Source organism: Diceros bicornis, chromosome 6, assembly GCF_020826845.1.
Source record: "Diceros bicornis minor isolate mBicDic1 chromosome 6, mDicBic1.mat.cur, whole genome shotgun sequence".
NCBI lineage: Eukaryota > Metazoa > Chordata > Mammalia > Perissodactyla > Rhinocerotidae > Diceros > Diceros bicornis.
This window is the reverse complement of record NC_080745.1, coordinates 11031455-11057528: the sequence shown is the minus strand read 5'-3', so window position 1 is coordinate 11057528 and position 26074 is coordinate 11031455. Positions and strand designations below refer to the sequence as shown.

General features: G+C 47.9%; 1 protein-coding gene across 3 annotated transcripts; it reads left to right on the top strand.

Moving 5' to 3' along the window:
• Positions 1-806: 806 nt before the first annotated feature.
• Positions 807-12002, top strand: LOC131406936 (synaptotagmin-15-like). Of its 3 annotated transcripts, XM_058542835.1 has the most exons (8): positions 807-956; positions 1997-2183; positions 2743-2885; positions 3815-4110; positions 5591-5761; positions 6380-6500; positions 7510-7689; positions 8618-12002. In XM_058542835.1, the coding sequence occupies exons 1-8, from the start codon at positions 950-952 to the stop codon at positions 8758-8760; spliced, it is 1248 nt and encodes a 415-aa protein (XP_058398818.1). In that variant the 5' UTR covers positions 807-949; the 3' UTR covers positions 8761-12002. The 3 variants fall into 3 exon arrangements, with proteins under 3 accessions (XP_058398818.1, XP_058398817.1, XP_058398819.1); XM_058542834.1 differs by having other exon boundaries at positions 807-2183; XM_058542836.1 differs by having other exon boundaries at positions 807-2183; positions 2743-2889; positions 3792-4110.
• Positions 12003-26074: the final 14072 nt, after the last annotated feature.

The window sequence follows — 26074 nt, the reverse complement described above, 5'->3', positions numbered from 1 at the left end:
AGGCTGCGTTCGCCAACCTCGACTGGCGCGGCCCTTTAGGTCTGATAACAATCATTATAATAATAGGGGCTGCGGGCGCGGAGGGGACAATAATCACCACAGTAGTGGCTGGCATGCCCTGCGCCACCCCCTCCTTGCGCCAGTCACCGTTGCAAGTGTCTCTTACATATATTAATCCTAGAGGAAGTGCTATTATTAACCCAGTTGAGGAAAGTGAGCCCAGAGTGCTGAAATAAATCGTCCCAAATCGCACAGCAGGCGAGTGGGGAGCCGGAGTTGGAACCCAGGTGGTGCGGCTGCAGCGTCCGCTCTCTCCAGCGCCTCATTCTTTTTCTACTGAGACTCGGCCGGACGAGTAAACTTCAGCGCCGCATCGCGCGCCCGGGGGTCGGGCAGGCAGCGCTGGGGCCCAGGACAGGGCTCGGAGACTCCGCCCTGAGCTTCGGGAAGGCTCCCGGGGGCATGGGTCGGCGGTGGGCCTGGAGGACGCAGCCTCAGCCTGCGGCGCATCTGCGCAAGGTGGAGGCGCGTTCCCAGACGGGCAAGGCCACCAAGTGTCAAGGGCCAGGTGCGGAGCCCTCTTCAGCCGCGGGCGGAAAAGGCTTTAGCTCTGCCCTCCGGGAGGGGGCGGTCCTCGCACCCCACCCCGCCTGCAGCCGCAGGGAGCCCCGGGCGCCCCAGGCCGCCCGGAGCCCTGCAGTTTCCGGGAGCGCACGGTCGGCTCCTCGCCCCTCCCGAGCCACCGCCAGGGCAGAGCCGGGGTGGAGCTGCGGCCTCGAGGCGCTGGGTCCCTGCCCCATCGTCCGCCGCCGCCAGGCCACAGAGCCACGAGGGACCGCCCGCCACGCGCCGCGCTTTAAAAGCCTGCCCCGCGGCACTGGCGACAGGCGTGGAGACCGGCGAGACTGAGCCCCGGGCCGGCGCCCCAACGGCTGGCCGGAGCAGCCTCATGGCGGGTAAGTGCCTTCGCCTCCCCTCTCGCGCCCCCGGCGAGGCGCCCCGGCCCCTCGGCCACCGGTTGCAGCACTTTCCTCGCCCCGTCGTCCCCGCTGGGACGTCGCCCCTGCCCGCCCGGCCTCGGGCTCCTAGCGCGCTGCGGGGATGCAGTGAGGCCCGCTCCTCGCAGACAGTTGCGGGTCAGGAGATGTGGAGGGCTCGCCTTCTCCCCACCCCACGGGATCCAGACCCCAGAGCCCGGGAAGCCCCGCGCCCGCACGGACCCGGAGGAGGCACCTTCCCTGCCTGGCCTGGGCACCGGCGCGTGGGACGGAGCGTCGGAACGCTCTTGGCGGGCGCCGAGTGGAGCCTCCCAGGTCCCCGCAAATGTGGAGGTGCAGGTGCCGGCAGCAGACGGTCCGTGTGTCTCCGTTTCCCACCCCCGCTGCTCACCTCCTCGTCCACACCCCACCTCCACTGCCTCCCACCGACACTCCTCAGTGGGCTCGCCTTGATAAACGGTTGAGGGAGGGAGCGGGTTTTAGAGACAGGTACAGCATTCAAGCATGAGTCCAGCCTCTCACAGGTTCCAGGACCCCAAAGCATAGGGCTCTAAGAGCGACTCAGGGCATCAACCCTTCCTGGGCTTTCCTTAAGGGCGTGGTGCCCACACCCAGCTCACCCTCAGGCCTGAACAGGACTCCAGGGAAGATGGAGGTTATGGTAAAGAGATGGTTTGATTTCTACTCAGAAGCACAAGGAAATGGTTCATTTCAGCCAGAATCCCCGGTCAAGGGCCAGCTGCTTTCCAAGGGAAACCAGAAGGCTCTGTCCAGGGCACTAGGACTGGACTCCAAGGGAAACAGCTTTTCCGCTGAGACCCAGCAAGCCCAGCAAGCAGCACCCCACCCCAACAGACACAGGAAGCCTGCTTCTGTGTTGCTTCTGGGGTCCAACCCAGGGGGTGGGGTTGCTGCCCAAATTCTGCCCCCAGCAGGCCAGTGGGGTGCAGGGGAGGGGCTTTCCCCAGGTCTCACAGCCCCCTGGTTCCTGCCCCCAGAGGAGGTGGCCTTGGTAGTTGGAGGCATTGTTGGGGGGCTGCTGCTGCTGCTGATCGGGGTGAGCTGCTGGCTCTGGAAGAGGCTTTGTGCCGTGTTCACCTACGAAGAACTGCCGGGGACCACGGCTGTCTCCAGCGTACAGAGGGACAAGCTCTGCCTGCCGCGTGCCAAGACCCAGACAAGCAGGTGAGACAGGATGTGGGGCCAAGCGAGCTCCTGGCTGTGCTTAGAGCCCTCCCTAAGGACTTTCCCTTGGAGCGGGTGGGGAAGGAAAGATCTGTTTATGGAGCGCCTCCTCTGTGCTGCCACCATACTGGAAGCATCACAAAGGAACGCCTTGAATCCTCACAATGGCTAGGAGGCAGGCATTATGAGCCCATTTTCCAGCTGAGGAAACTGAGGCTCAGACATAACTAACGGGTCCAGATAGCACAGCTAGTAAGTGGCAGAACGATGTTCAAACCCAGGCAGGCTGACTCCAGAGGCTGTGCTCCTTCTCCAACTCGCCACTGCTGTGGGCAGACAGAGGTGTTGGCTCTGGCTGGGTCTGGGTCTGGGTGGGTGTGTGTGTGTGTGTGTGTGTGTGTGTGTCCTGGTGTGGACCCAGAAAATGGTGCTGTTGCCTCCTTCTGGTTCCCCGGGCTTTTCCTCCTCCAGCCCCCGGCACTTAATCCCTCTGGGCTGAGGGCTCTGAGGCCACACCATTCACTTGCCACATACATGTTGTCTCCCTGCCTCTGGACAGACCACCGGGTACACCATTTGTGGTGCCCCCTTCCCTCCAAGGCCGAGATTGGGTTCCCCTGCACAGCAGAGAGGGGGCCCAGGCCCCACAGCACCCCTGCCCAGCCCCAGAGCTCCTGTCCCACACCACCAGCAGCAACCTTGGTGAGTGCACCCACAGGGCCTGGCCAGGGGTCGGGGTCTGCTCAGGCCAGGGCGGACCCATCTGCTTTCATGGGCCTGGCTCCCAAACAGAGCCTGGATGGGCCCAGGGATGCCAGAGTTGCCCGGTGACCACTCTTTCCAGGTACTTGGGTTTACCAAGTGCCGGCTGCACCCCAGCCAGGGCCAGATACGGCCTTGTGTGCCACTTTGGAGTTAGACCTCGCCTCTGTAGGGAACTATCACCCCAATGTGCACTTTCATAAAGTGGGCTCCAAAGGTTAACAGTGCTTGCCCAGGCTCACAGACGCAGTAAACAACAGATCTGGGCTTGGAACCCTGGTGTTCCGGGTGCAGAACCTGTGCTGGGTCCTGCTCCAGGATGAGGCATTAGCCGGCCAGAGGGCAGAATGCGGGAGCTGGGTGCACAGCTTTCTGCCCACCGCTTTGCTCTGAAGGCCTCCCAAGAGACCTTTCCAGGAACTACCCAGTAATCAGCTTGGCCCTCCTAATTTGAAAGGGAAGAAACGAGGTAACACTTTATCACTGAAACATCCTCTGGACCCCATGGAAAGGGGCCAAGCCAGGTGTTGGGCACTGTGCCCCCCAAGCAGGCCCTGACCTCTGGGGATCGGGGCCAATCCCAGGGGCAGGGGTAGAATGAATGCTGTGGACTCTGTGGGGGGCCCCAGGGAGCATCCTGCTGAGAAGGCGTCCTGGAGCAGCTGCCCCGCAGAGAGGGGCTGTGTTCAGTCTGAAGAAGAGAGCAGGGCAGATGTGGTCAGGAGGGGCCGTGAACTGCCTAGTCGAGGCTCAGCCAAGAAGGGGCGGGCCTGAGTGGGCTGGGATGGGGGCGGTGAAGCCCACTGCTTGTTGTCCCCTCTGCCCGGCCTTCCTCTGGCTCGCCAGACCTCCCAGCCCCTGTGTTGTAGGAGACGCGAGCGTGGTGGGGACCATCAACCCAGAGCTGTACAAGTTCCCCGAGGACGAGAGTGAGACCGACTTCCCTGAGGGCTGCCTGGGGCGGCTGTGGTTCTCCGTGGAATACCAGCAGGAGGCCGAGCGGCTGCTGGTGGGCCTGATCAAGGCGCAGGGGCTGCGAGCCACCTTGGAGACCTGCAGCCCCCTGGTGAAGCTCCACCTGCTGCCCGACGAGCGGCGCTTCCTCCAGTCCAAGACCAAACGCAAAACCGCCAACCCGCAGTTCGACGAGCACTTCATCTTCCAGGTAGGCCTCCGGAGCAGGCAGGGTCCTGCGTGCTCTGGCGTCCTGGAAAGGAGCAGACATTGTGCAGGAGAGCCCCAGTCTCCTGTGCTAGCCAGGGCCCTGCAGCCCCCAGGCCCCCCATGCCACAGGCTCTGCTTTACCCTGCCTGCTGGGTCAAGGCCTGCAAGAGCCCCGACCGCTGACGGGGGTGGTGGGGGGCGGGAGAGAGACTTGGGTCTCCTCTTGTCCAGGTTGCCTGGAGGCGAGAAAGAGAAAACACATTCTTGGAGCACCTACTGAACGCAGGCCCTGGCCCATGGGGCTCAGGGGAAGCACCCCAAAACCCTGGAGCACTATGGGGTTTCTGGCGAGGTTGTTCAAGCAAGGCAGAGGGTGAGAGCATCCTGTCAGTGGCCAGCGCAGCACCCGAGAGCCATCCTGTGGAGGTGGTGCCTTTGCCGCACCGTGGGCGGGCTGGCCCAGGGTCTGGAGGGGGAGAGGCTATTGGGGCACTGAGCCAGGGTCACAGTGGCCGGGGAGCCTCAGCAGGTGACTGGGGGCCCTTGTGGGAAGCCAGCAATCCAGAGCTGCCGAGAGGCCTTGGACAAACATGTTTAAGAGCTGGGCAGCAGGCCGGTGGGTGAGGCAAGAAGAGGCCAGTCAGCATCCGGGAAGACTGATCGCTGAGGCCAGAGCCCAGTTCTTGCCTTCACCCAGGGCTGAGGGCTGAGAGCTGAGAAGAGGGCTGGGTCCCAGCCCCCTGCCATCCTACTGGGGCCCAGACTTTGATGCTCTTCTCGTGACATCAAGATCCGAGGTGTGCAGGCTGGCTGACCAGCACGGCCGCACATCGTGCTCCCATACTTATTTTTCTTGACTTGTCACTTCCTCGCCCTGTCCTCACCCCAACTTGACCCTAGCCTTTCAGTGTTCTAAGGGGAAAGAGGAAAGAGAAGAAGAAGAGAAGAAAATCAATATTAGTTGACCATCTGCCATAGATCAGGTACTCTCTGGGTAACCCAGAGAGTAAGAGACATTATCCCATTTTACAGGAGGAGACTGGGCCTCGGGGAGAGGAGGGTTGGGGGGCCCGACTCAGGTAGCAGAGGCAGGCAGGTTGCCGGGGCTCCACCTCGGGGCCTCACACCTTTATGTACAGGCAAATCACTTGGAGGTCCTGTTAAACAGTAGATTCTGCTTCATGGGTCTGGGGTGGGGCCCAAGATCCTGCATTTCTAACAAGGTCCAGGGAGGGCAGCATGGCTGCTGCTGGTTCTCGGACCACATTCTGCTTGGCAAGGCTCTGGCGCACACTCCCACCTCCCAGGGGTGTTGACCCCGCTGCTGAGAAGGGTACCCTGAGGATGCCTGGGTTTGGAGTGTTCAGGTCGCTGGCGGAGACACCCCTCACCGAAAGCTCCTGTGTGCAGAACCACTTGCCACACCATCCCATCCCCTGTCCCCACACCTGACCCAAGCCCGGGGCCCTTGTCTCCCCCAGGTGTCCGGCAGGAGCGTCAGCCAGAGGGTGCTGAGGTTCTCAGTGTACCACGTGGACAGGCAGAGGAAGCACCAGCTCCTGGGCCAAGTGCTCTTCCCCCTGAAGAATGAAACCCTGCTGGGCAACTGCCGGCGCATCTTCTGGAGAGACCTGGAGGCCGAGAGCCTGGAGGTAAAGGTCAGGGTCACCAGACATGTGCCACTACCTGTCAGACTACTGTGGGCAGCTAGCAGGTGTGACCCAGCACCTGTTGGCCGGCGTCAGCCCTCAGCATACGGCTCACCACTCCTGTAAGCGTGACTCAGGCTGGTGGGGCCAGGGGCAGCTGCGTGGGTCAAGGCGGGTGTGTAGAGCCTGAGTTTCTTTTGTCCTCAAGGTAGGATTACCTGGAGCATCCTGAAAAGCCAATGTTTGGATTCCCATCTAGATCAGACAGCTATGAAAGGCGACACCCCAAATGAGCCAGCCAAGGATAATATTTACCCTCTGTTCCCTCAACCCCCAGGAAGGATCCGGGCAGCTCAGAATAGTCTTTGGAATCCCCCAGACCTGGATTTGAATCCTCAGCTCTGGTCCTCACTACTCTCTGGTCTTCAGCAGGCCCCTCCAGCTCTCCAGAACTCAGTTTCCCTGTCTATAAAATGGCGGGTGGGCTTAAGGGAGGAAACATGGATGTCACACAGTACCCTGTGCCCAACTGCTGGAGGAAGGAGGAAGACACTGAGGGGGTTCTGTGGCTCCTCCAGCACCTGCCAGAGTGACAGAGTGCTTTCCTCTCGGCCTCTCCAGCCTCCCTCGGAGTTTGGCGACCTCCAGTTCTGCCTCAGCTACAACGACCGCCTGAACCGCCTCACTGTGGTCGTGCTGCGAGCCAGGGGCCTCCGGCTGCAGGAGGATGCGAGTTTTGTCAGTAAGTTTTCCTCCTCGGGGCAGGTCTCACCTTGTGAGCTGCCCTGGGCCTGGAGTGTGAGCTTCGCCCCAGCCACCCAGTTTCTGCTTGCATAAGGCCCACCATGGAGCACTCACCACCTCCCGAGCCATGCCCTCAGTGGATGGTTGTGGTGTGGGAAGGGCGTCCTTATGTTGAACCCAAGGCTGCATCCCCTTGGCCTCCACCAAGACCCCTAAGACTAGTCTGCCCCTCCCTGTGCCCAAGGCAGCATCTTGGCTCCTTGACCTGTGCAGCCACCTCCACCCCTGCCCTTCTGTGAAGGGTTCCAGTTCCTCCAGGGCAAGGCCTTGTACCTCCCTGCCCCCAGGGCGGGCTGCCCCACAAGTGAGGCATGACACTGGGCTGGAAGAAGAGGCATCCCAGGCCAGCGGGTGGCTGTGGTGATCTGCTTCCTCCAGCATCCCAGATCCCGGGAGCTAGAGGAGTGGAGGCCCTGCTCTGCTCATCCCACACGTCCCACCCCTATGTGGGCCCCCAGCATGGTGGCAGTTGTCTGCCACCTGTGTGTCTCTGCATCTCAGTCACTGTAGGCAAGCTCGCATTCAGCCTTCCACTGCAGATCCAAAACTCATCTGAGCCTCACTCAAAAAAGCTTAGCCCTCCCAAGGAGAAGGTGTTTAAGGGGCCCCCAGGGGGCCTGAGCACCCGGCAGGCCAGGCCCCTGAGCACCAACCAGGAGGGATGGGCATGTGGTGCTAGGCTCCAGTAAACAAAGGCCAGCCGAGCTGTGGGTGCATTCAGGAGGCAGAGAGGAAGGAAGAGGAAGGGAGCCGAGCGTTTCCTCTGCTGTGAGGCGGTACCCTAATCAACCCCGTTTCCTCTGGTGATGCCCTCTGGCAGCAGCGTCTGTGAGTAATGGGGTCCTGGCTCCCAGGGTGGGCATGTGCCCTCCCAGCCAGACCTCCCACAGGCCAGAGGCTGGACCCCTGTCCGCCATTCCCAGCCCACGGTCTGCAATGCCCCTCAGGTGTATTTGTCAAAGTGGCTCTGATGAATCACAACAAGTTTGTCAAGTGTAAGAAGACTTCGGCTGTGCTGGGCTCCGCCAACCCTGTGTATAGCGAGACCTTCAGCTTCAAGGCCGACCCCACCGAGCTGGACACAGCCAGCCTCAGCCTGACGGTGCTGCAGAGCGCCCAAGGGGACAGTAAGGCTGCTGCCCCACCCCCAGGCTGTTGGGGCAGCGGGCAGAGGAGGGGCTGCTGAGTGTTCAAGCCACATGAACCCTCGGAGGGAGCTGCGTGGTTTCTGTTCTCTACCTAAGGAAACTAGTGCTCAGAGAGGCTGAGATACTTGCCCAGGGACACAGAGCTTGCTAGTGAAAGAGCTGGGATTCACACCTGGCTTTATTCCAGTGTGACTGTCTGTGGCACCCTGGAAAGAGGTTAAAGGCTGGCCTCCGCTACCCCCTCCTGGGGCAAATCGCCAGAGAGGATGGGAAGCAGCATAGCTCCAAGTGACCTGAGGCTGTGGGTCGTTGTGTCCCCTGCGTTGCCTCATGCCCTCTAGACAGGCCTTTAGGGTCCTCTGTGAAGCTCAGGGTGGACGACAAGGTGGACTTATCCTAGGCAGCTCTCCACTCTGCCCCAGGCCCCAGTGCCCACTGTCACCATCTGGGGAAGCAGGGCCATCAGGCCCGCTGGTGTCGTGGACCAGAGTTCAAGATCCTTCTCCACTGTGGCAGTTGGTGGGTGATGATTATTGTTGAATGTTCCGCTGAACGGAGAAGTGGGCTGCTGGAAGAGGGCTTCTTTCTAGAGAGGCTCTTTCCTCCCTCGGCTCTTCCGTACCAAGCAGGCTGACAACAGCTGCCAGGAGGTTGAAGGGCAGAGTGGACACACCCGAAAGGCAGGCTCACCACCTGGGCTCCCTTCCCCCACCATCTCCAGCTCCAGAGCAAAGTCAGGACCTCTCTGGGGGCTGTCAGCTGGTGCTTAAAGAGGGACGGGGCTGGCTACTTCCTTCAAGGGGAGGAGTGAGTGAGAGAGAGAGAGAGAAGGCACTGGGGTGTGGCTGAGGTGATGTGGCTTCTGTGCTCCAGAGACTAACAATGTTCCCTCCCCCACCCCCCGCAGAGAGCCACGAGCTGGGCCGGGTGGTGGTGGGCCCCTACATGTACACCCGCGGCAAGGAGCTGGAGCACTGGGATGAGATGCTCGGCAAGCCCAAGGAGCTGGTGAAGCGCTGGCACGCACTCTGCCGCACCACCGAGCCCTGACGTGGGGCCAGACCTGCCTCGGGAGCCCGCTCTCCCCACAGTCACGTGTGGCAGCCGCAGGCCTGGACCTTCATCCAGCACCTCACTGGGCTGCGGGGCCAGCCCGAGCCAGGGAAACATGAGTGCTGGTGTGCAGGAAAGAAGAGAGGACAAGAGAGCCCCGGCCCGGGTCAGCAGTGTGGCCGGTTACGTGTCGCCAGCCTGAGACACCGTCCCGACTGACTCCGCCCTTCTATACCCATGGGGCTGCCTGGGCTTAGAATCCCAGCTCCCAGTCACCACAGTCCCGATTTGGACCAGAATCTCAGGCGTTGGGAAGAAATACTCTATTTAGTAATGCACAGCTGTGTATGTTGGACCAAGTGCAGGGTAGACTTGGGTTCCACCATCTTGGGAAGCTGGTGATGTGTTGATGCTCGACTCGCCCTGCTTTTCAGCTGTGGTTTCTCTGCCTTCTGCCTAGCAGAGAAAACAGACTGCTCCGGGAGAAATAATGGTGGAGGGGTGCCCAAAGCGCTTATTTCGGTTGGTCCACAATAAATAGCACAGTGTGAGAGTGGGGTTCTGCGTGTAGGTGTGGAGCAGCCCCGGGAGGCCTGGGCAGCGCAGCGTGCCCACAGCTCAGGAGCGAAAGCTCCCGGGGATCCAGACTCTCTGGCTTCAGGACCTGCGGGGGAATGCTGTGCGCAACCCGCCCACGTACCAAGTAGGGGAGAGGTTCTCAGCATCTGCTCTCTGTGCCAAGTGAAGAGTGCCTCACCTGTGTGTTAGATCCCTCCCCGGGGCTATGTCAAATCCCGCTCCACATCACGTCGAGTCTTGCCCACAGCCCCTCCTCCGCAGAGTCCACAGCCTCGCACCTTGGTCTCGCAGGTGCGCTGCCGCTGGTTTCTGTGGTCCCCTCCCTGGGTGACAGCATGCCTCTCCCGGGGCTCTCACTTTGGGCAGGAAATGGTGAGAGCACGTGGCCAAAGCGTAACCACAGGGCTGAGAGCTTTTCCTGACACTAACAACTCCATTACGATGTTTGTGTTGTGGTGGTGAAGGTGTAGAGTTCATCAGGATGGAAGTTCCCACCAATCGCCGGCATCAGCTCCCCGTGAAGTTGTGCTCGAGGGAAGGAGTGCTTGTCACTGTTTCTTAACAGAGTTTGTGTTTTCACCCTAATGCTGTTGAACTTGCAGTCAACACATTGTTACTATATAACTAGAACAAAGCTTTAAACCAGTATCATCTCTTATTTTATGCAGTGAAGCAACTTCAGCAAAACAAAGCAGCGAACATTACACTGGGTTTGTGTGCCTCTTTGCCTTCATATTGTGCGTGGATCTCTGTTGATGCAAGCTTTGCCCAGCAGTGGTCCCTGCAGACAGAATACTTGTGTTTGCTTTTTCTCGCTTTTTCCACATGCACATTTTCAGCATAGTCCTTGCTCCGGTGATTTCAAATAGTGTTACAGCACACACAGAGTGGGAGTTCTCTATGTGGGTATAGCAGGCCACAAAAATGGAACTGTTTCCATTTCACCAGGGTCCTGAGACAATAGGTGACAACCCCCACATTTCAAAGTGAGGTTCATGCCTATCAGTGGCCTTTTCAGGGCCACTTGGAAATATTGGTAAGTACCCACTTTGCAGGACGGAGTGGACTGGTGCGTCGGACTCACAGCTGAAAAATCTCAATGGCAAGAGCCTGGCAGTTTCTCTGCTCTGACAGAGAGGAAGACGGGGCTGCTATATTGAGCTGGCCCCTGTATCAGACACGGTCAGGGCAAAAAATACATGAGTGCTTCACATGGACCAGAGAGAGCTGGCCTGGGTCGTCTCAATCCTGTCCACCAGGTGACCCCAGCAGAAAGAAGCCCTTTGCATTTCCATAAAACATTTTAGAATCAGCTTGTCAATTTCTACACCAAAAAAGTATTAGAATTTGATTGGATTTTCATTAAGTGTATAGACTGGTTTGGGGGCCATTTGATATCTTTACAATATTGAATGTTCAATTCGTTAACATAGCGTATCCCTCCATTTCTTTAGGTCTTTTGCAAATTTTCTTAAAACTGTTTTGTGGTTTGTCTCCTTGCACACTTTTCATTAGATTTATTCTTAGGTGTTCATTTATTTGTTTCTAGTCTATAGAGATTCTGTTGATTTTGTATGTTGACTTTGTATCTTGTGAGTGGCCTTGCTAAAGTCGCTTAAATTGTAATTGTTTGCCTATAGATTCTTTGTATTTTCTTAGTATATAGTCATGACCTCTGCAAATGACAGTTTTATTTCTTCCTTTCCAATCTTTTTGTCTCCTTTGTCTCTTGCCAAATTGCAGTGGCTGGGCAACTGGACAAGAAAAGAAATAAAAGGCATCCAGATTGTAAAGGAAGAAGTAAAACTATATTTGCAGATGGCATAGGCTAGTATATAGAAAATCCTAAGGAAGCCACAAAAAACTATTAGAGCTAAAATAAACAAGTTCAGCAAGGTTGCAAGATACAAGATGATAGACAAATTGCATTGGCGAGGGCCTCCAGCAGAATGCTGACTACAGGTAGTGACAGTGGGTATCTGTGTCTTTTTCTCACTCTCGGGGGGTGGAGGGAGAAGCTTTCAATATCCACTATTGAGTATGATGTTTGCTATAAGACTTTTAATATACTCATGATTATGTATTCTCAATTTAAGTTTTTTTAATCACAGTGTTAAATTTTATCAAATATTTTTCTGCATCTTTTGAGATAGTCGTATTTTTCTCCTTTATTCTTTTAATGTGATGAATTACATGGATTGATTTTTGAATGTCAAAGCAAACTTACATTCTTGTAACAGCAACCAGTGGGGATATGTGTGTGTGTACACACATGTATGATAGTACTTGGACTTGTTTATTTAAAATTTGGATTTACTTGCTGTGACAATTTTTTATTGCTTTTTAATATCCTTACATGTCAGCATCATTTTTTTATTAGGACTTTACTTTTTTTAGAGCAGTTTTAGGTTCACCTCAAAATTTTAGGGAAGGTACAGAGATTTTCCATATACCCCTGTCCCCACAAATGCATAGCCTCCCCCATTATCAACATCCCCCACCAGAGTGGTCCATTTGTTACAATTGATGAACCTGCATTGACACATCATGATCACCAAAGTCCATAGTTTACATTAGAGTTCACTCTTGGTGTTGTACATTCTACGGGTATGGACAAACGTATAATCACATTTTTAAGTATTTTTGCAGTTGTGTTCATAAGAGAGTTTTCTGTAATTTAAAAAAATAAAATATATATATATATATATATATATATATATATATATATATATATATATATTTGGTGAGAAGGATTGTCCCTGAGCTCACATCTGTGCCAACCTTCCTCTATTTTGTATGTGGCACCCTGCCACAGCATGGCTTGATGATCGGTGTGCAGGTCCACACTCAGGATCCAAACCCGCAAACCCTGGGCCGTCAAAGCGGAGTGTGGGAACTTAACCACTATGCCAACGGACCAGCCCATTATTAAAAAATCTATAATTTTTTTAGTGTAATGTCCTTGCACTTGAAGAGAATGTGTATTCTGCAGTTGTTGTGAGCAGGTGTTGTATGTATTTCTTAGGTCAAGTTTGTTCATCAGATTTGTCAAATCCTCTCTCTTTACCGATTTTGGGGGAGTCTGTTTTTCTATTCATTATTGAGAGAAATTAAAGTCTCCCACTATGATTGTGGATTTGTTTATTTCTCCTTTTAGTTTTCTCAATTTTTGTTTTATGTATGTTTTATATGTTATTATGCTTATATCCATTTAAACTTGATATTTTTCTTGATAAAGGGTTTCACAATGAACCCTTGATCATTGTGAAATGGCTCTCTCTACCACTAATAATGGCATATTTTTTCCATTTTTCCCTATATTTTTTCAGCTTTCTTATGTTCTCATATTTATGTTCCATCTCCTGAATATAGTTTTTTTATCATCTGTGAACCTCTGTGTTTTGTATATTTAGTTCATTTACATTTGATGTAATCACTGATAGAATTGTGTTCACATGTACCATCTTACTATTTGTTTTCGTTTGTCCTACCTGTTTTGTTTCTTTTTCTCTTCTTTGTTGCCTTCTTTTGGCAACTCATTTTGGATTAACTCATTTTCTTTTCATTCCCTCTCTCCCCTCCCATTCGTTGCTACTTACACAGTCTGTTATTATTCCTTTAATGGTTCCCCCTAGAGATTACAACTTATATCCATTATAAATTATAGTCTAATACAAATTATAGTTTTTATCACTTCCCAGACACTGCTCTCATCTTAGAACACTCAATGTCTATTTACCTCCATTCTATTTTTTTTTTGTAGTTTTGATGCTATTCATTTTAATTCCACATATATTTTACACCTAACAAGGCATTGCTATTATCTCTATGTTCATTCAATATTCATTTATATTCACCAGTGCATTTGATCTTTCTTTTGCTTTTTATTCTTTCCTGCTTTCCTGTGATTCTACCTGAGATAATTTTTCTTCTACCCGAAGCACTCTTTTTAGTATTTCTTTTAGTGCAGATCTGCTGGCAACAAATTTTCTCAGTTTTTAAATAGAAATATCTATTTCAAATTCATTTTTAAAGGATATTTTGTGGAAGTAGAATTCTAGGTTGACATCTTTTCTTTCAGCAGTTTAAAAATGGTATTCATTGTCTTCTCTCTTCCATCATTTCTGTTGACAAGTGTTATCAGTGCTATTGTTTCTCCTTTGAAAGTAATGTGCCCCCCACCCCTTGGCTGCTTTTAATATTTTCGTTTTGTCTTTGGTTTTCAGTAGCTTGAGTATGCCGTTTTCTTTTTATTTATCCTGCTTGGGAGTCATAAAGCTTCATCAGTTTTGGAAAATTCTCAGCCTGTATTTCTTCAAATATGATTTCTACCCTTTTCTTCCTTTCCTCTTCTTCTGTGACTCCAATTACACATATGTTAGATCTTTCCACCATTTCCCACAGGACTCTTATGCTCTTTGCTGTGTTTTCCATACTCTTTATGTCCTTCCTCAGCTTAGAGTTTTTATAATGCCCTCTTACAGTTGAACACATCTTTCTTCTGCTAAGTCTAATTGTAGTTAACCTATTTGCTGAGTTCTTAATTTCAATTACTGTATTTTTCAGTTCTAAACTCTCATTTGATACTTTGTTATAGATTCCAAGTCTTCGATGAAAGTCTCTATTTTGTCAATCACACTAATATCTAGGTCGTTAGTAGGTCAGTTTTATTGTGTATATATTTTCCCCCTTTGGTCCTGTTTCTTGGTATGCTTGATGATTTATTGTCAAATGCTGACTATTAAGATAAATTATACCACTATAATGTCCAGGAGACATTATTCCTCCAGAAAGGATTTACTATATCTTCTGGTGGACAGAGTAGGGAGAGGTCACCTTAATCCAATCTGGTATGGAGCTGACTGGAGCCTGGGTTGCAGGGTTTGTAAGGCTCTGTCGCTACCGCTGGTTTGCTCGCATTTCTACAGCGTAGTCTTCCAAGGATCCCAAGTGAGAATCTGGTGTCTTTATTAGGCTTCTATTCCTTGGTGGGTCCTGAACTTCTAATCTCTTTAGTGGCATGATATTGCCAAAAAACAAAACAAAACAAAATCTCTGTTGTCTTTTATATGCTTTCTGCATAACTGAATAATTCACAGCTTCATAATTCAGCAAAGGCCTTAAGGGGGAAAACCCATAAGTGTGTCTTCCTTCTATCCAACATCTTGGCCCCTCCAGTCCCAGATGTCTTGGCAACCCCAATATCCAATTTCTTGCCTCTCCAGCTCCAGAGACTCTGCTGTGTTTTCTGCCTCTTAGCCATGGCCCTCTGCCCAAATGTTCAGGCTCTTAACTAGAATCAGCACATTTCCTGAAGGGAAAAGTGGTTCACAGAATGTCAGATCACCTCCTTGTGTTTTTCTCCTGAGATCATGGCCCATCAAATGCTGGTCAACTTGGTAGCTCTCCAACAACTTAAAAAGAGGTTTTCTGTATTTTATTCAGGTTTTCTAGTTGTTCTCAGCATGAACATCAGTCTGCCTCAAACACAAAAATAATTATTTTTTCAGAATTCTTTTCCCAGAAAAAGAATTCCCAGCAAAGAGTGATTTTATACAGGGAATTTGATTACACAATTCTTGGGATAGCTGATGAAGCCAAAAGAAGAAAAGCTGCTTGTATCAGTTAGCTATTTTTGCAATGATGGTGCATAACAAACATTCACAACATCTCAGTGTTGTACTAAAATGAGCACTGATTTCTCATAAGTCTATGGGTCAGCTGAGTGTGCTGATCTAATTCATGCAGCTCTCTTCCAAGCTGTGGGTCTGGCTGGGCTCAGGTCCTCACCCAGGCCTGCTCCATGTTTGTTCATTCTGAGCACAGACTGAAGGGGCAGTAGCTACCCAGGAAATGCTCTTCTCATGGTGAAAGCAGAAGAAGGGCAAACACATTTCTACCCTCTGCTTGTGTTATGTCATCTGATATCCCATTGGCTGAAGCAAGTCACATGGCCAAGTTCAAAATAAGGGGCAGGGAGGTAAACTCTGTCTTTTTGTGAGAGGAACTGCAAAGCCATATGGCAATGGATGTAGCTACAGGGAGGGGTGAAGAAGTGGGGTGATAATTCGATGCACCATATTGATGTTCCCTAGAAATAGGGAGCTCCGGGGGCCTGTGCTTGCTGTGCAGATGCCCTCACTGAGGAGGGGAACTCACTGCTGTGCGGCTGCTGCCGAGCCCCCAAGCCGCTGCTGCCAATTTGTTCTCCCATAGTGATGAGTGACTGGAATTTTCACAGCCATTTGCCAGTTACGTTTTTTCTGATTTTTCTGTGGAATTCCTTGCCCAAATTACTGCAAAAGCCTCTGCTGTCATAAGTGTCAAAGTCAAAGGAAGAGAAGGATGATTTTTACCTTTTTTCTGCGTTCTAGTCTCACCTGAGTGCCTCACATTTGGCAAACTCAACCCAGACCTGTTTATAAGAGTGTCTGGGAAATATAATTTCAAGACTCCCTCTTCCAGAAAATGTAATAAAGACCTTTCAAGTGGATGGGGGTGGTGCTGTGTGCCAGCACACACGCTGGGGCAGACCTGAGTCACGGGAACCGTAGGTAACAGATTCACAAAGAACAGAGGCTCTTGAAGAACCACGTGAGCCCTGCAGCTCATAGTTGTACTAGTCCCGTAGAAACTCCCCTGTCCCTTGGGTGGCCTCCTACCTGTACCCCTCTCTGCCCCGGCTACTATGATCGGAAACCCCTGTTAGCAAGTCAGGGAAGGAGGAATGGAAGCACAAAAGGGAGAAATAGGAAAAGAGTGTTACACGCCCATTTCTTGTTGCATCCTGATACAGGCATGAGCCAGCATGAGGGTAGGAGTGAAGGGGAAGCTTAAACTTTAAATGAAGCTGGAAGTTTAGACGACTGCATGAGATTGGACATCTCAAGTGCTGAACACAGCCTGCTTTTGTCACTAAAGTTATAGGAAAAATTTAGTGTTACCTAAGAGCAATCAGCAAAGTCATGGGACTTGCCCTAGATTTTATCCAAAGAGCAGGGAGAAGCTACCTGTCAAGCAGGTTTGAATGGGTCACCCTGAAAAAAAGGATGAAGTGGTTTGCTGATTACATTCCACCAGCCTTGCTCTTTCAGCATAATGGGTATATTTCTGAATTGAATTTAGTATGCTCTTATGAAGACTGATTGTGATATCTGTCTATTATGGGTTTTTCCCTATTTTTTAAGTATGGAATTATTTGCCCAGATCACTCTTCCCCTCCCCACTTTTAGCTTTATTTCAAGAGGTATGTTTCTCAAAGTGGAATGACTGTCAAGTGGGGAGAAAGGAATTAGCTTTTGGGAACCGGACTGGGTCTTGACATGCAGGTGTTAAATTTGCTCAGCAGCCCAGGAAGAGCGCCCCACGTTTAGAAACAGTGTGAGCACCAGGGCGCGATGCCATTTCCCGGGGCCCCATAGCTAGGAAGCGGTGAAGCTGGGATTTGAATACGATTCCAGATGTCCGAAAGTGGTATCATCATTACATATTGCCAGAGAGACCTCAAAACAGGGACGACACATAGTGAGTCGCATTCCTGCAGCCTGGGATCTGCTCAACGACGCTTACGCGCGCAGTGCATAGAACCGCTTCTGTCTGTGCATCCTTAGTGGCTTGTGAGGCTGTGCATTTCTCCACGTTTCCTCCCTCTCTCTTTTCCTCCCTTCTTCCTCCCTCCTTTCCTTCTTTCCCCTCTCCCTTCCTTCAATCTTCCTGTCTGTCAATTATCTGTTCATCTTCACTGATGAGGAATTATAATCCGGCAAGTGACCAGGTTTGATTCCTGCCAGCCCTTTGTTCTTGATAATGTGCTTTCATCAGTTTGCTGACTGACAAACCTGACGAGACAAACTTCCAGGAGGTGGATGATCCGAGGAAGTGAGGACACTGGGGCAGACCCGACCGAGGCCTGGAGCACATGGTCTCCGTGTCAGGAGGGCCATGGGAAAATGATTGACAGGCCAGGCCAGACCACGGGGTGGCTGAGAGACTGCGCGCCCACGGCGTGGGGCCGGGGCAGAGCGCCACCCTGTGTCCTCACGCCCACATCGTGGCTGCTGTGCAGCTGCTGGAACCAGACACAGGGCGCCTGCCTCCCGCAGTGTGTCTCCAGCGCCCTCTACTGTTGAGCATAGTACTCACTGCGAAGGAGACATGCTGAGGGGAATTCCGTCTGCACCGCACGTACTGAAGGATAAATTTGGAGCTGCGGGGAAATTAACTGGTAAATCAGCCTTTCCAGAATCTTCCCCTGTGCCCCCTCCCAAAAACGACCTCTCCCTTCCTACCAAAATAAACACTAACTTGATTTTTATGGCCATCACTTCTTTGCTTTTCCCTAACTGTGCAGGCTTAAATGCTAAGTTTTTTGGTTTTGTATTTATGTAGGGAATCAGAAAGCAAGCATTCTTTCGTGTTTGGCGTCCTTCTCTCCCGTTATATTTTCAGATTCTTCATACATTTGGGGGGGTATAAAAAAATGGAGTTGCTGGGTCGTAGAGTTTGCATATCTTCCAATTCAGTAGATAAAGCCAAACTGTTCTCCAAAGTCGATGGACCAATTCATGTTCTCACCAGCAAGGTGTGAGAGTTCTCGTTGCTCTATGCCCTTGCCCACACCCGGTATTGTCAGTCTTTTTATTTTAGCCATTCTTTGCAATATGTAAGGTATCTCACTGTGGATTTCATGTGTGCTCCCCTGATGACTAACGAGGCTGAACAACGTTTTATGTATGAATTGGTCATTCCTCTTTTGTGACCTACTTGTTCACGGATCTTATCCATTTTTCTATTGGTTTATTTGTGGGTTTCTCACTGATTTGTAGGAATTCATTTTTATTAGATATATTGCAAATGTTTTCTCCTGTTCTATTTTTTTAATTACTAATATATTTTTGGTTTATTTCTTCCCATTTTATGGCTTTCTTTTGATAAAGAGAAGTGTTAACGTTAATGTAGTCAAATGAAGCAATCTTTATATTAGTGCTGTTTGTGTCCTGTTTTTAAGAAGTCTTTCCATACCTTGAACTCATGAAGATATTCTCCTATGCTATTTTCAAGAAGCCTTACTATTTTGCCGTTCACATTTGATACAGAATCTACTTGAAATAGATGCTTGTATAAGTTATGACATTGGGTTCAAGTTTCTTTCTTTTTTTCCGTAAGAATAGCCAATTATCCCAGCACTGTTTATTGAAAAGACACTCCTTTCCCCCACTGGTCTGCTGCACCACCTGGGTAATAAATCAAGCATCCATATGTGTCTGGGTGTCTTTCAGGGCTCCTTCCATTGCATTGGTGAATTTGCCTATCTTTATACTAATACCACCATGTCGTAACAACTGATTTGTAATATAAATATCTGCTTGGTAAGTCCTCCATCTGGTTCTTCTTCAAGAGTGTCTTAGCTATTTGGACACGTTGCGTTTCCGTATAAATTTTAGAATCAGTTTGTTAAGTCCCTCCCACCTCCCAAAGAAGAAGCCTGTTGTGATTTTGATTGGGATTGCCCTGAGTTTATGTCAATTCAGGGGAGAACGGACATCTTTAAGATACTGAGTCCCCTAATCCCTGGACGTGGCACATGCCTCCACTTACCTAGTCCTCTCTAATGTCTCTAAATAATGTCTTAGAGTGGTATATGTAGTGGTTTTTATATCTTTCATTAAGTTTTTCCCTAGACACTTGATTTTCTTATACTATTGTAAATGGAATTGTTTTCAAATTTTTAATCTTCTCTTTCTGGTATACCTTGTATCCAGCAATCACGCTAAACTCATTAATTCTAGTAATTTACCTCTGGGTTCTTTTGAGTTTTCAATACACACAATCATAGTTTTATATCTTAATTCCAGTCCTCACATTTTTTATTTCAATTTTTTGCTTTATTACTCTGGCTAGGAACACCAGAAAAGTATTGGATATAAGTGATGACAATGGATATCCTTGTCTGATTGCTGTTAGAAATTTTTCCACATTTCATCATTAAGTAAAATGATTACTGTAATTGTTAGCTCCTTAGGGTAAACATTGTTAAAATTTGTTGACCACTCTCCAGTGATTTAATGTATGTCTTTACAAAAATGAAATATTTTACATACTGTTTCCTAATATGATTTTTCATTTGATGTACTGTAAATACCAAAACCATGTTATTTATTTTTTTATTGTTTTGCTTACTTTATTTTTTTGTTTTAACTTAAAAATTTTTTTCTGCGTATTCTTTTTTTAACAGCTTTATTGTGATATAATTCACATACCATACAATTCACCCATTTAAGGGGTACCATTCGATGGTTTTTAGAATATTCACATTCCTTTTTGTTCTTCTCAATTTTTAAGTCCATTTATCAACTTCTGTATGCCATCCTTCAGGGACTTTGGTTAATATTGAATCAGCTCTGCATATCAAATCTTTCCAACCAGCAGGAGCACATGCAATGTTTCATTGATTCCTATCTCCTTTTATTTCCTTCATCGTTTTTAAATCATTTCCTTTGAGCAAATAAGGCTTTTAATGTTTTTGGTTTTATCTGTAAGCATAATTATTTTTATTATATTTAGAACTGTATATTATTGGTATGTAGTAGTATATTACTGCATTTTAAATTTGTAAATTCATGTTATATCTAATTAATTTATGTTATATGTGATAAATGTATTACTAATATATTTTAGGTTGATTTCCTGGGCATATATTCTAGTCATTCAAAATAGTGACATTTTAATTTATTTAAAACTTTTTGTTACAACAACATATTTCTTTTTCTTCTCAAATCATATGGCCAGCATTAATAATGCTGAACAGACACTTCAAAAATATTAATAATACACACATCTGACTTTTATATAGAACATACATATGATCAGCAAAAAAACCAAACCAACCCAGTAAAATAATTGTGCAAATGACAAGCAGATACTTCACAAGTGAAGATGTATAGATGGCAAATAAGCACATGAAAAATTGCTTAATATCGTTAGTCATCAGAGAAATGCAAACTAAAACCATGAGATACCACCTCACGCCCAGTAGAATGGCTAAAATGAAAGTGATTGACACCCTCAAAAGTTGGCAAGGATGTGGAGCAACTGGAAGTGTCACGTGTGGCTTGTGAGGGTGTTGGACACAACTTTGTACAGCAACCTTGGAGCACTGTTTTGCAGTTTCTTATAAAGTTAAATATACACCTATCTATAAACCAGTAATCTTAACCCTAGATATTTACCTCCTCTCCAAAATGAACACATATGTCCACAAGAAGACTTGTAAAAAGATGTTTATAGGGGCTGGCCTCGTGGCATAGGGGTTAGGTGTAGGTGCTCCGCTGCTGGCGGCCCGGGTTCGGATCCCGGGCATGCACTGACGCACCACTTGTCAGGCTATGCTGTGGCGGCATCCCATATAAAGTGGAGAAAGATGGGCACAGATGTTAGCCCAAGGCTGGTCTTCCTCAGCAAAAAAAAAAAAAAAAAAGAGGAGGATTGGCATGGATGTTAGCTCAGGGCTGATCTTCCTCACAAAAAAAAAAAAAAAGATGTTTATAGCAGCTACTTATAGTAGCCCCAAAGTGGAAACAACCCAAATGACCTTCAGTAGGAAAATAGATAATGCGATATATTCATATGTTGGTGTATTACTCAGCAATAAAAAAAATGAACTACTGAGTCACATAAAAATTTGCATGAATCTCAAAAACGTTGTGTGAAAAAGGTAAGTCACAAAGGAATATAAACAGCGCTATTTCATTTATATGAAGTTCAAGAACAGATAAAACTAATCTACGGTGATGGAGATCAGGGCAGGGGTTGCCTATCATGGGTGGGGACTGGCTGCGAGTGGAGATGAGGGATATTCTAGAGTGATGGGAATGTTCCAAATCTTGACTGGAGGATTGGTTACATGAATGTATATATTTGTCAAAACTCAGCAAATTGTACATTTAAGACTTGTGAGTTTTACTATGTATAAATCTTAACTCAATTTAATTCCAGGAAGAAGAATCTGCTTGGCCCAGCTCAAGTCAGCCATCCTACTCTCTTTGAGTAATCAGCTTTGCCAAGGGATCAAACCAAGTAGTATAGACACAGCCCAGAGAAGGGGCACGATTGTGTGCTTGCCTGCTGCCCCATGAAGTATCTACATCTACTATGTGGTGTTGGTTTCTGTGATCAAAACCATAGTATCTTTTTCTACATTTGGAGAGTGATCTTTTTAATATAGGGAATTTATATTCTTTAGAAATTAGGGAAATTTTCCTAGTTAATTCCATCGGATAAAAATAATAATAAAGGAGAAAGTAAAACCAGGCCCTAATTCCCCACCCAGGGTAATCACTACACCATTTTGGTAAGATTCTTCCAGACAGTATGATCACAACGTTACATAAGTTGAATTGTACTATGTAAATTATGCAAATAAGGACAATTCCTTAGCTTGTCTAATGTCTGATCATGCCGAGAATTTGCTGACCTGCTACCCCGTGCTTATGTGAGCGTGGAGTGAAGTGAATCAGAGAGAGCTGTCGGGATGGAGAAAGGAGATAACATTTGGAGGGGGTTGAGGGTTGGAAGAGACGAGGCAGGAGTTTGATATCCCAGGACAAGAAACTGTGCATATACTATATAAGAAGGCTGAGCCCTCTGAAAACACTTGCGTGCATTCCAGAAAGAGGAGCATCGGATGCCAGCTACACGGAAGGCATCAGTGGTCAGGGTGAACAGAGACCATCAGATGAGAGGACCACAGTGGGAGCCAGTTTATAAAGATCCTCTTGTCCCCTTTTCTTCTTTCCTCCCTGGCCCAACTCACGAGCGGGGCTGGGCCTCAGGTCACTGGGGAGGGACTGGGAGAAGTTTCAGTGCCAATTCATGCCCTCCTTCCAGCTCCAAGAAGCTGGAGAGGGAGGAAAGAAGAGATGAAGATACCTCCTCCTCCACTTGGAAGTAGAGAGGTCACTCTTAGCAAATATACTCCTTAAGTGGGTGGAATTAACTTCTTAATAACAAACCAGGCTCCAGACCTCCAAAGACAGAATGACAATTAATTGGCAAACCTCATTCCCTCTCGTATATTTCTCCCCCTACTGACATTAAGAGAGGGGCCAATATTAAACTCCCAGGAAAGAAGAGCCCTTTATTCTCATTGTTCTGATTCATGGCCTGTATTGCACCATCTAGAAATCCTCCAGGGCACACATTTGTCATTTAAAATGAAAGACATAGAGATGGTTAGTTTTTCCATTTCATTCCATATTGTTTTGAGAAATTACAGATATTTTCTTGCAAGAAAGCTATGTTATAGCCGTGTTCAACTATTTAGGTTGTGCTGAAACTAAAATAAGGTGAGACTAGTCTTTAACAACTTGTGGCCTCAGATCACAGTAGTTTAGGAGAATTCTGGGGATGATGATAATTTACAATCACTGTAAAAAAGTCATTCTATCAAAACGTTGTAGAACTATCTACTCTTGCACAACAGCAAATGGAATAAAAGTTGTCTTCTGATCTGCTTCAAACCCCATAAATGTGAATTTTAGAAAGTGAAGGCTTATAGTAAATTTATCATTGATGTCTTTAGATTCAATTTCCAGATTCAGTTTAAACCATAACAAACCATATTTCAAAGGCTGAATTATGGTGGTAAATCAAATATTTGGGATACGCTAGAACTTGTCTATGGTTTTCCAGCACGCTGGTCTTATACTCTATGGCTGAAGAATTGGTATGGCATCTCAGTAATGTCATCGGTATCCACTAAAATATGTAATTCAGTGCTGTGCACAAATCAGTACTTGTTTTCATGTACCAAATTGAACGAATAGATAAAAACTCCATTGCTTTGTGAGTTAAGATTTCTTCAGAGATGTATTGTCCTTGTTGCAGTGTCTTCTGTCTCTCCTATGCATTCTTGGGCTTTTTCATTTTTTTCAGCCCCATTTGAGATGTTCCATTTTCCCAAATATGCTATGCTATTTTATGCCCATCACTCTGTTTTTGTGGTAAACATCTCTCATACTTAAAGATACAGGTTAAGTATTTATGAAGCTGTATTTATGAAGCCTTCTTGCATCTCTGACTGTAACAGACATGTTTGTGTCTGCCTAGAACTCTCCTTCCATTAAGGAAGGGCTCCTTTCATCCTCCGTGGCTCCAGGTCTTTCAATCCCACTGTCCCACTCACCCCTGGTCACAGGGGGTGGGCAAGTAACCTAAGCAGATTTGATCAATCCTTCCATGAAATTTGCCATGGGGACACGAGCAAAAAGAGTCTTTCTTTCTGTAAAGAAACCAGTTTGGGGCTTCTTACATCATCTTTCTTCCATGTGGCATGGTGGGAAGGAGAGAGAGAAAAGGGGAAGAGGAAGGAGGGAAAGGACAAGAGAAGGAAAAAAGAAACATGGGAGCAGGGAGAGAACAAGGCAAGGAGAGAAATGAGGGGAGGAGGAGGGAAGGATGGCATTAGGGAGCTGGAGTAACCAGGTGACACATTTGAAGCCGATGGAGTCAACTGTGCTTTAAGCTGGTACTCCCCTCAGTTACATGAGCCACCGTCTTTCCCTTTTTTGCTCAAGCTAGTGTGACTTGGGTTTTTATCACTTGCAACCGAGAGTCCTAACAGACCTATCCTATGACCTCTTTTGCCTTTTCCACACAGATATAATTCCAGCACAATAATTCATTATTTCAAATGAAATAATGAATATTATTTCATTTAAATATGTCTTCACCAGCCTGCCTCTCTCGAGGCAGGCCTTCTTGCTTGTCTTTGTATTCCCAGCGCCTGGCGCACGGTGGACTCGCAGCAAATGTCTGCAGGGTGGATCACGCGTCCAATTTTGTCATCCCACTTGAAGATCAGAACCCTCCCCCTTCCAAAAAAACCCCTACAGATGTAAAAGGAAATTTAGCAAAGGTCTCTCTTGTGGGGAGAAAGGTGAATGCCTCTAGTAGCTGTTAGAGAAACTCACATTTGGGAAAGCTAAGTTAATATCAAGGCCCAAGGCTTCTCTAAGATGGGAGAGCTGTCCCCCTCAGCTGAACTGTCAGGAGACGAAGAATGAGGTTCACCGAAAATGCCTACTGTGGGATTGCCAGATATAGGACTGCTGGATTGGCTGACACTCTTGGGCTACCCAAATGAGTTTTATGAAAATGTATGGAGTAGGTTAAATATACTCACCTGTACATCTCAGGTAAGGAATACACCCATAAACTCTGGCTCCCCGGATTCCAATTAAATAGATGATAATTTCTGGGGATAGGTCAGATTCCTCAAGACAGGAGGAAATCATTTTCAGCCTGAAAAAGAGTTCCTGGAAATACGTGTAACTCATGAAATATATACCAAAGGCCATGAAGAGATTTTGGTGTGCCCTGGTGTTGTCTCCCTTGAAATGGCTTAAAGACTTCTTCCCAATAGGACGTGAAGAGCCATCTATTCCAGGGGGTTATGTTTTGGTGGATAAGGGTAAGGTTTATAGGCCACATCTTGGGGACAAAGTGGGGAAGGGCAAATGTAAGAGAATAGCTCTCTTGGTGGGCTTATATTGATGGCTGGATTTTATATCAGAATTCCAAATTTGCTCCTCCTGTCATCATAGTTGAAAGAGCATGGATTAGAAGACATCGGCCCCAGACTTGAGTTTCATTACCGTTAGATGAATTATCCAGAAGAGCCAACTATTTTGTTTGAATTCCAGTGTCTCTAGATACAAAATGGGGACAACCCTTTCTCTACTTGCCTTACTAGGTGCCAGATAAAACCTTAGCGATCATTTGGTCTAACCCCGTTTTCTCCCCCATGAATTAACTCACCAGGTAGAGCACTTGTTCCTACTCTTTTATTGTCAAAGATCCCTCCGAGGATTTGTTGAACGCTACAGACCCTTCTCCACAGAAAAATGTACTTGTGTGTGTGTGCACTCTCACATACACATTTCTGCATAATATTTTTGGGAGAATCACAAAAATCCTGGGGTTAATTTTTAGAGAAGTTAAAAAAAAAAAACCCTAAATTAGAGAAAACAATTTCAATGAACCAAAAGAATTTTTAAATATGCACATAGTAAAATAAACTTGTTCATTTCATGAATTTAGTTATTTTCAAGCAATATTATTAATCTACTAACACTCAGCACACTCCAGACTTAAGGGTAAGTACCCAGACTCCAGGGTAAGTACCACTCCACATCTCCTCACTGGTGACTACGTCGGATATGAGCTTCTACAGTCATAATGAGAGAACAAATTGCTGAATGTTTGTTGGTAAGTTGGTAATTCAGTGAGGCAGTCAAGTCCTAGAAATGACCTAACAATGTGACACTCTTCCTCCCTTTATAAAATGAATTGAAACATGATCTTGTTTCCTTCATTTTCAAAGCTTCTTTGTACAAAGACATGCTTGTCTTGAACTTGTCTAAACACAGGCTTATATGAACGAATCCACTATCATGTAGAGTTATAGGCAAGGAGATCATTTCATGTTGATGGTTTGTTAGAGCAGGAATAAGGGAAAGCACCTAGAGTTTGTGAGTATAGCAGAAAAGCAATTCCTGAGAAATGTCTCAGGTCTGTATCCGCAGTATGCAGTGCAGTGCCTGGGGTGTAGCAGGGACGAAACAGAGTGAACCTTTCAATCCTAAGGACCTGCTATGGATTGCCTTTATTGCTAGATCATTTCTCTAGAAGAACGAAAGAGATGAAACAAACAAAAACCCTCACAGATTTTTCT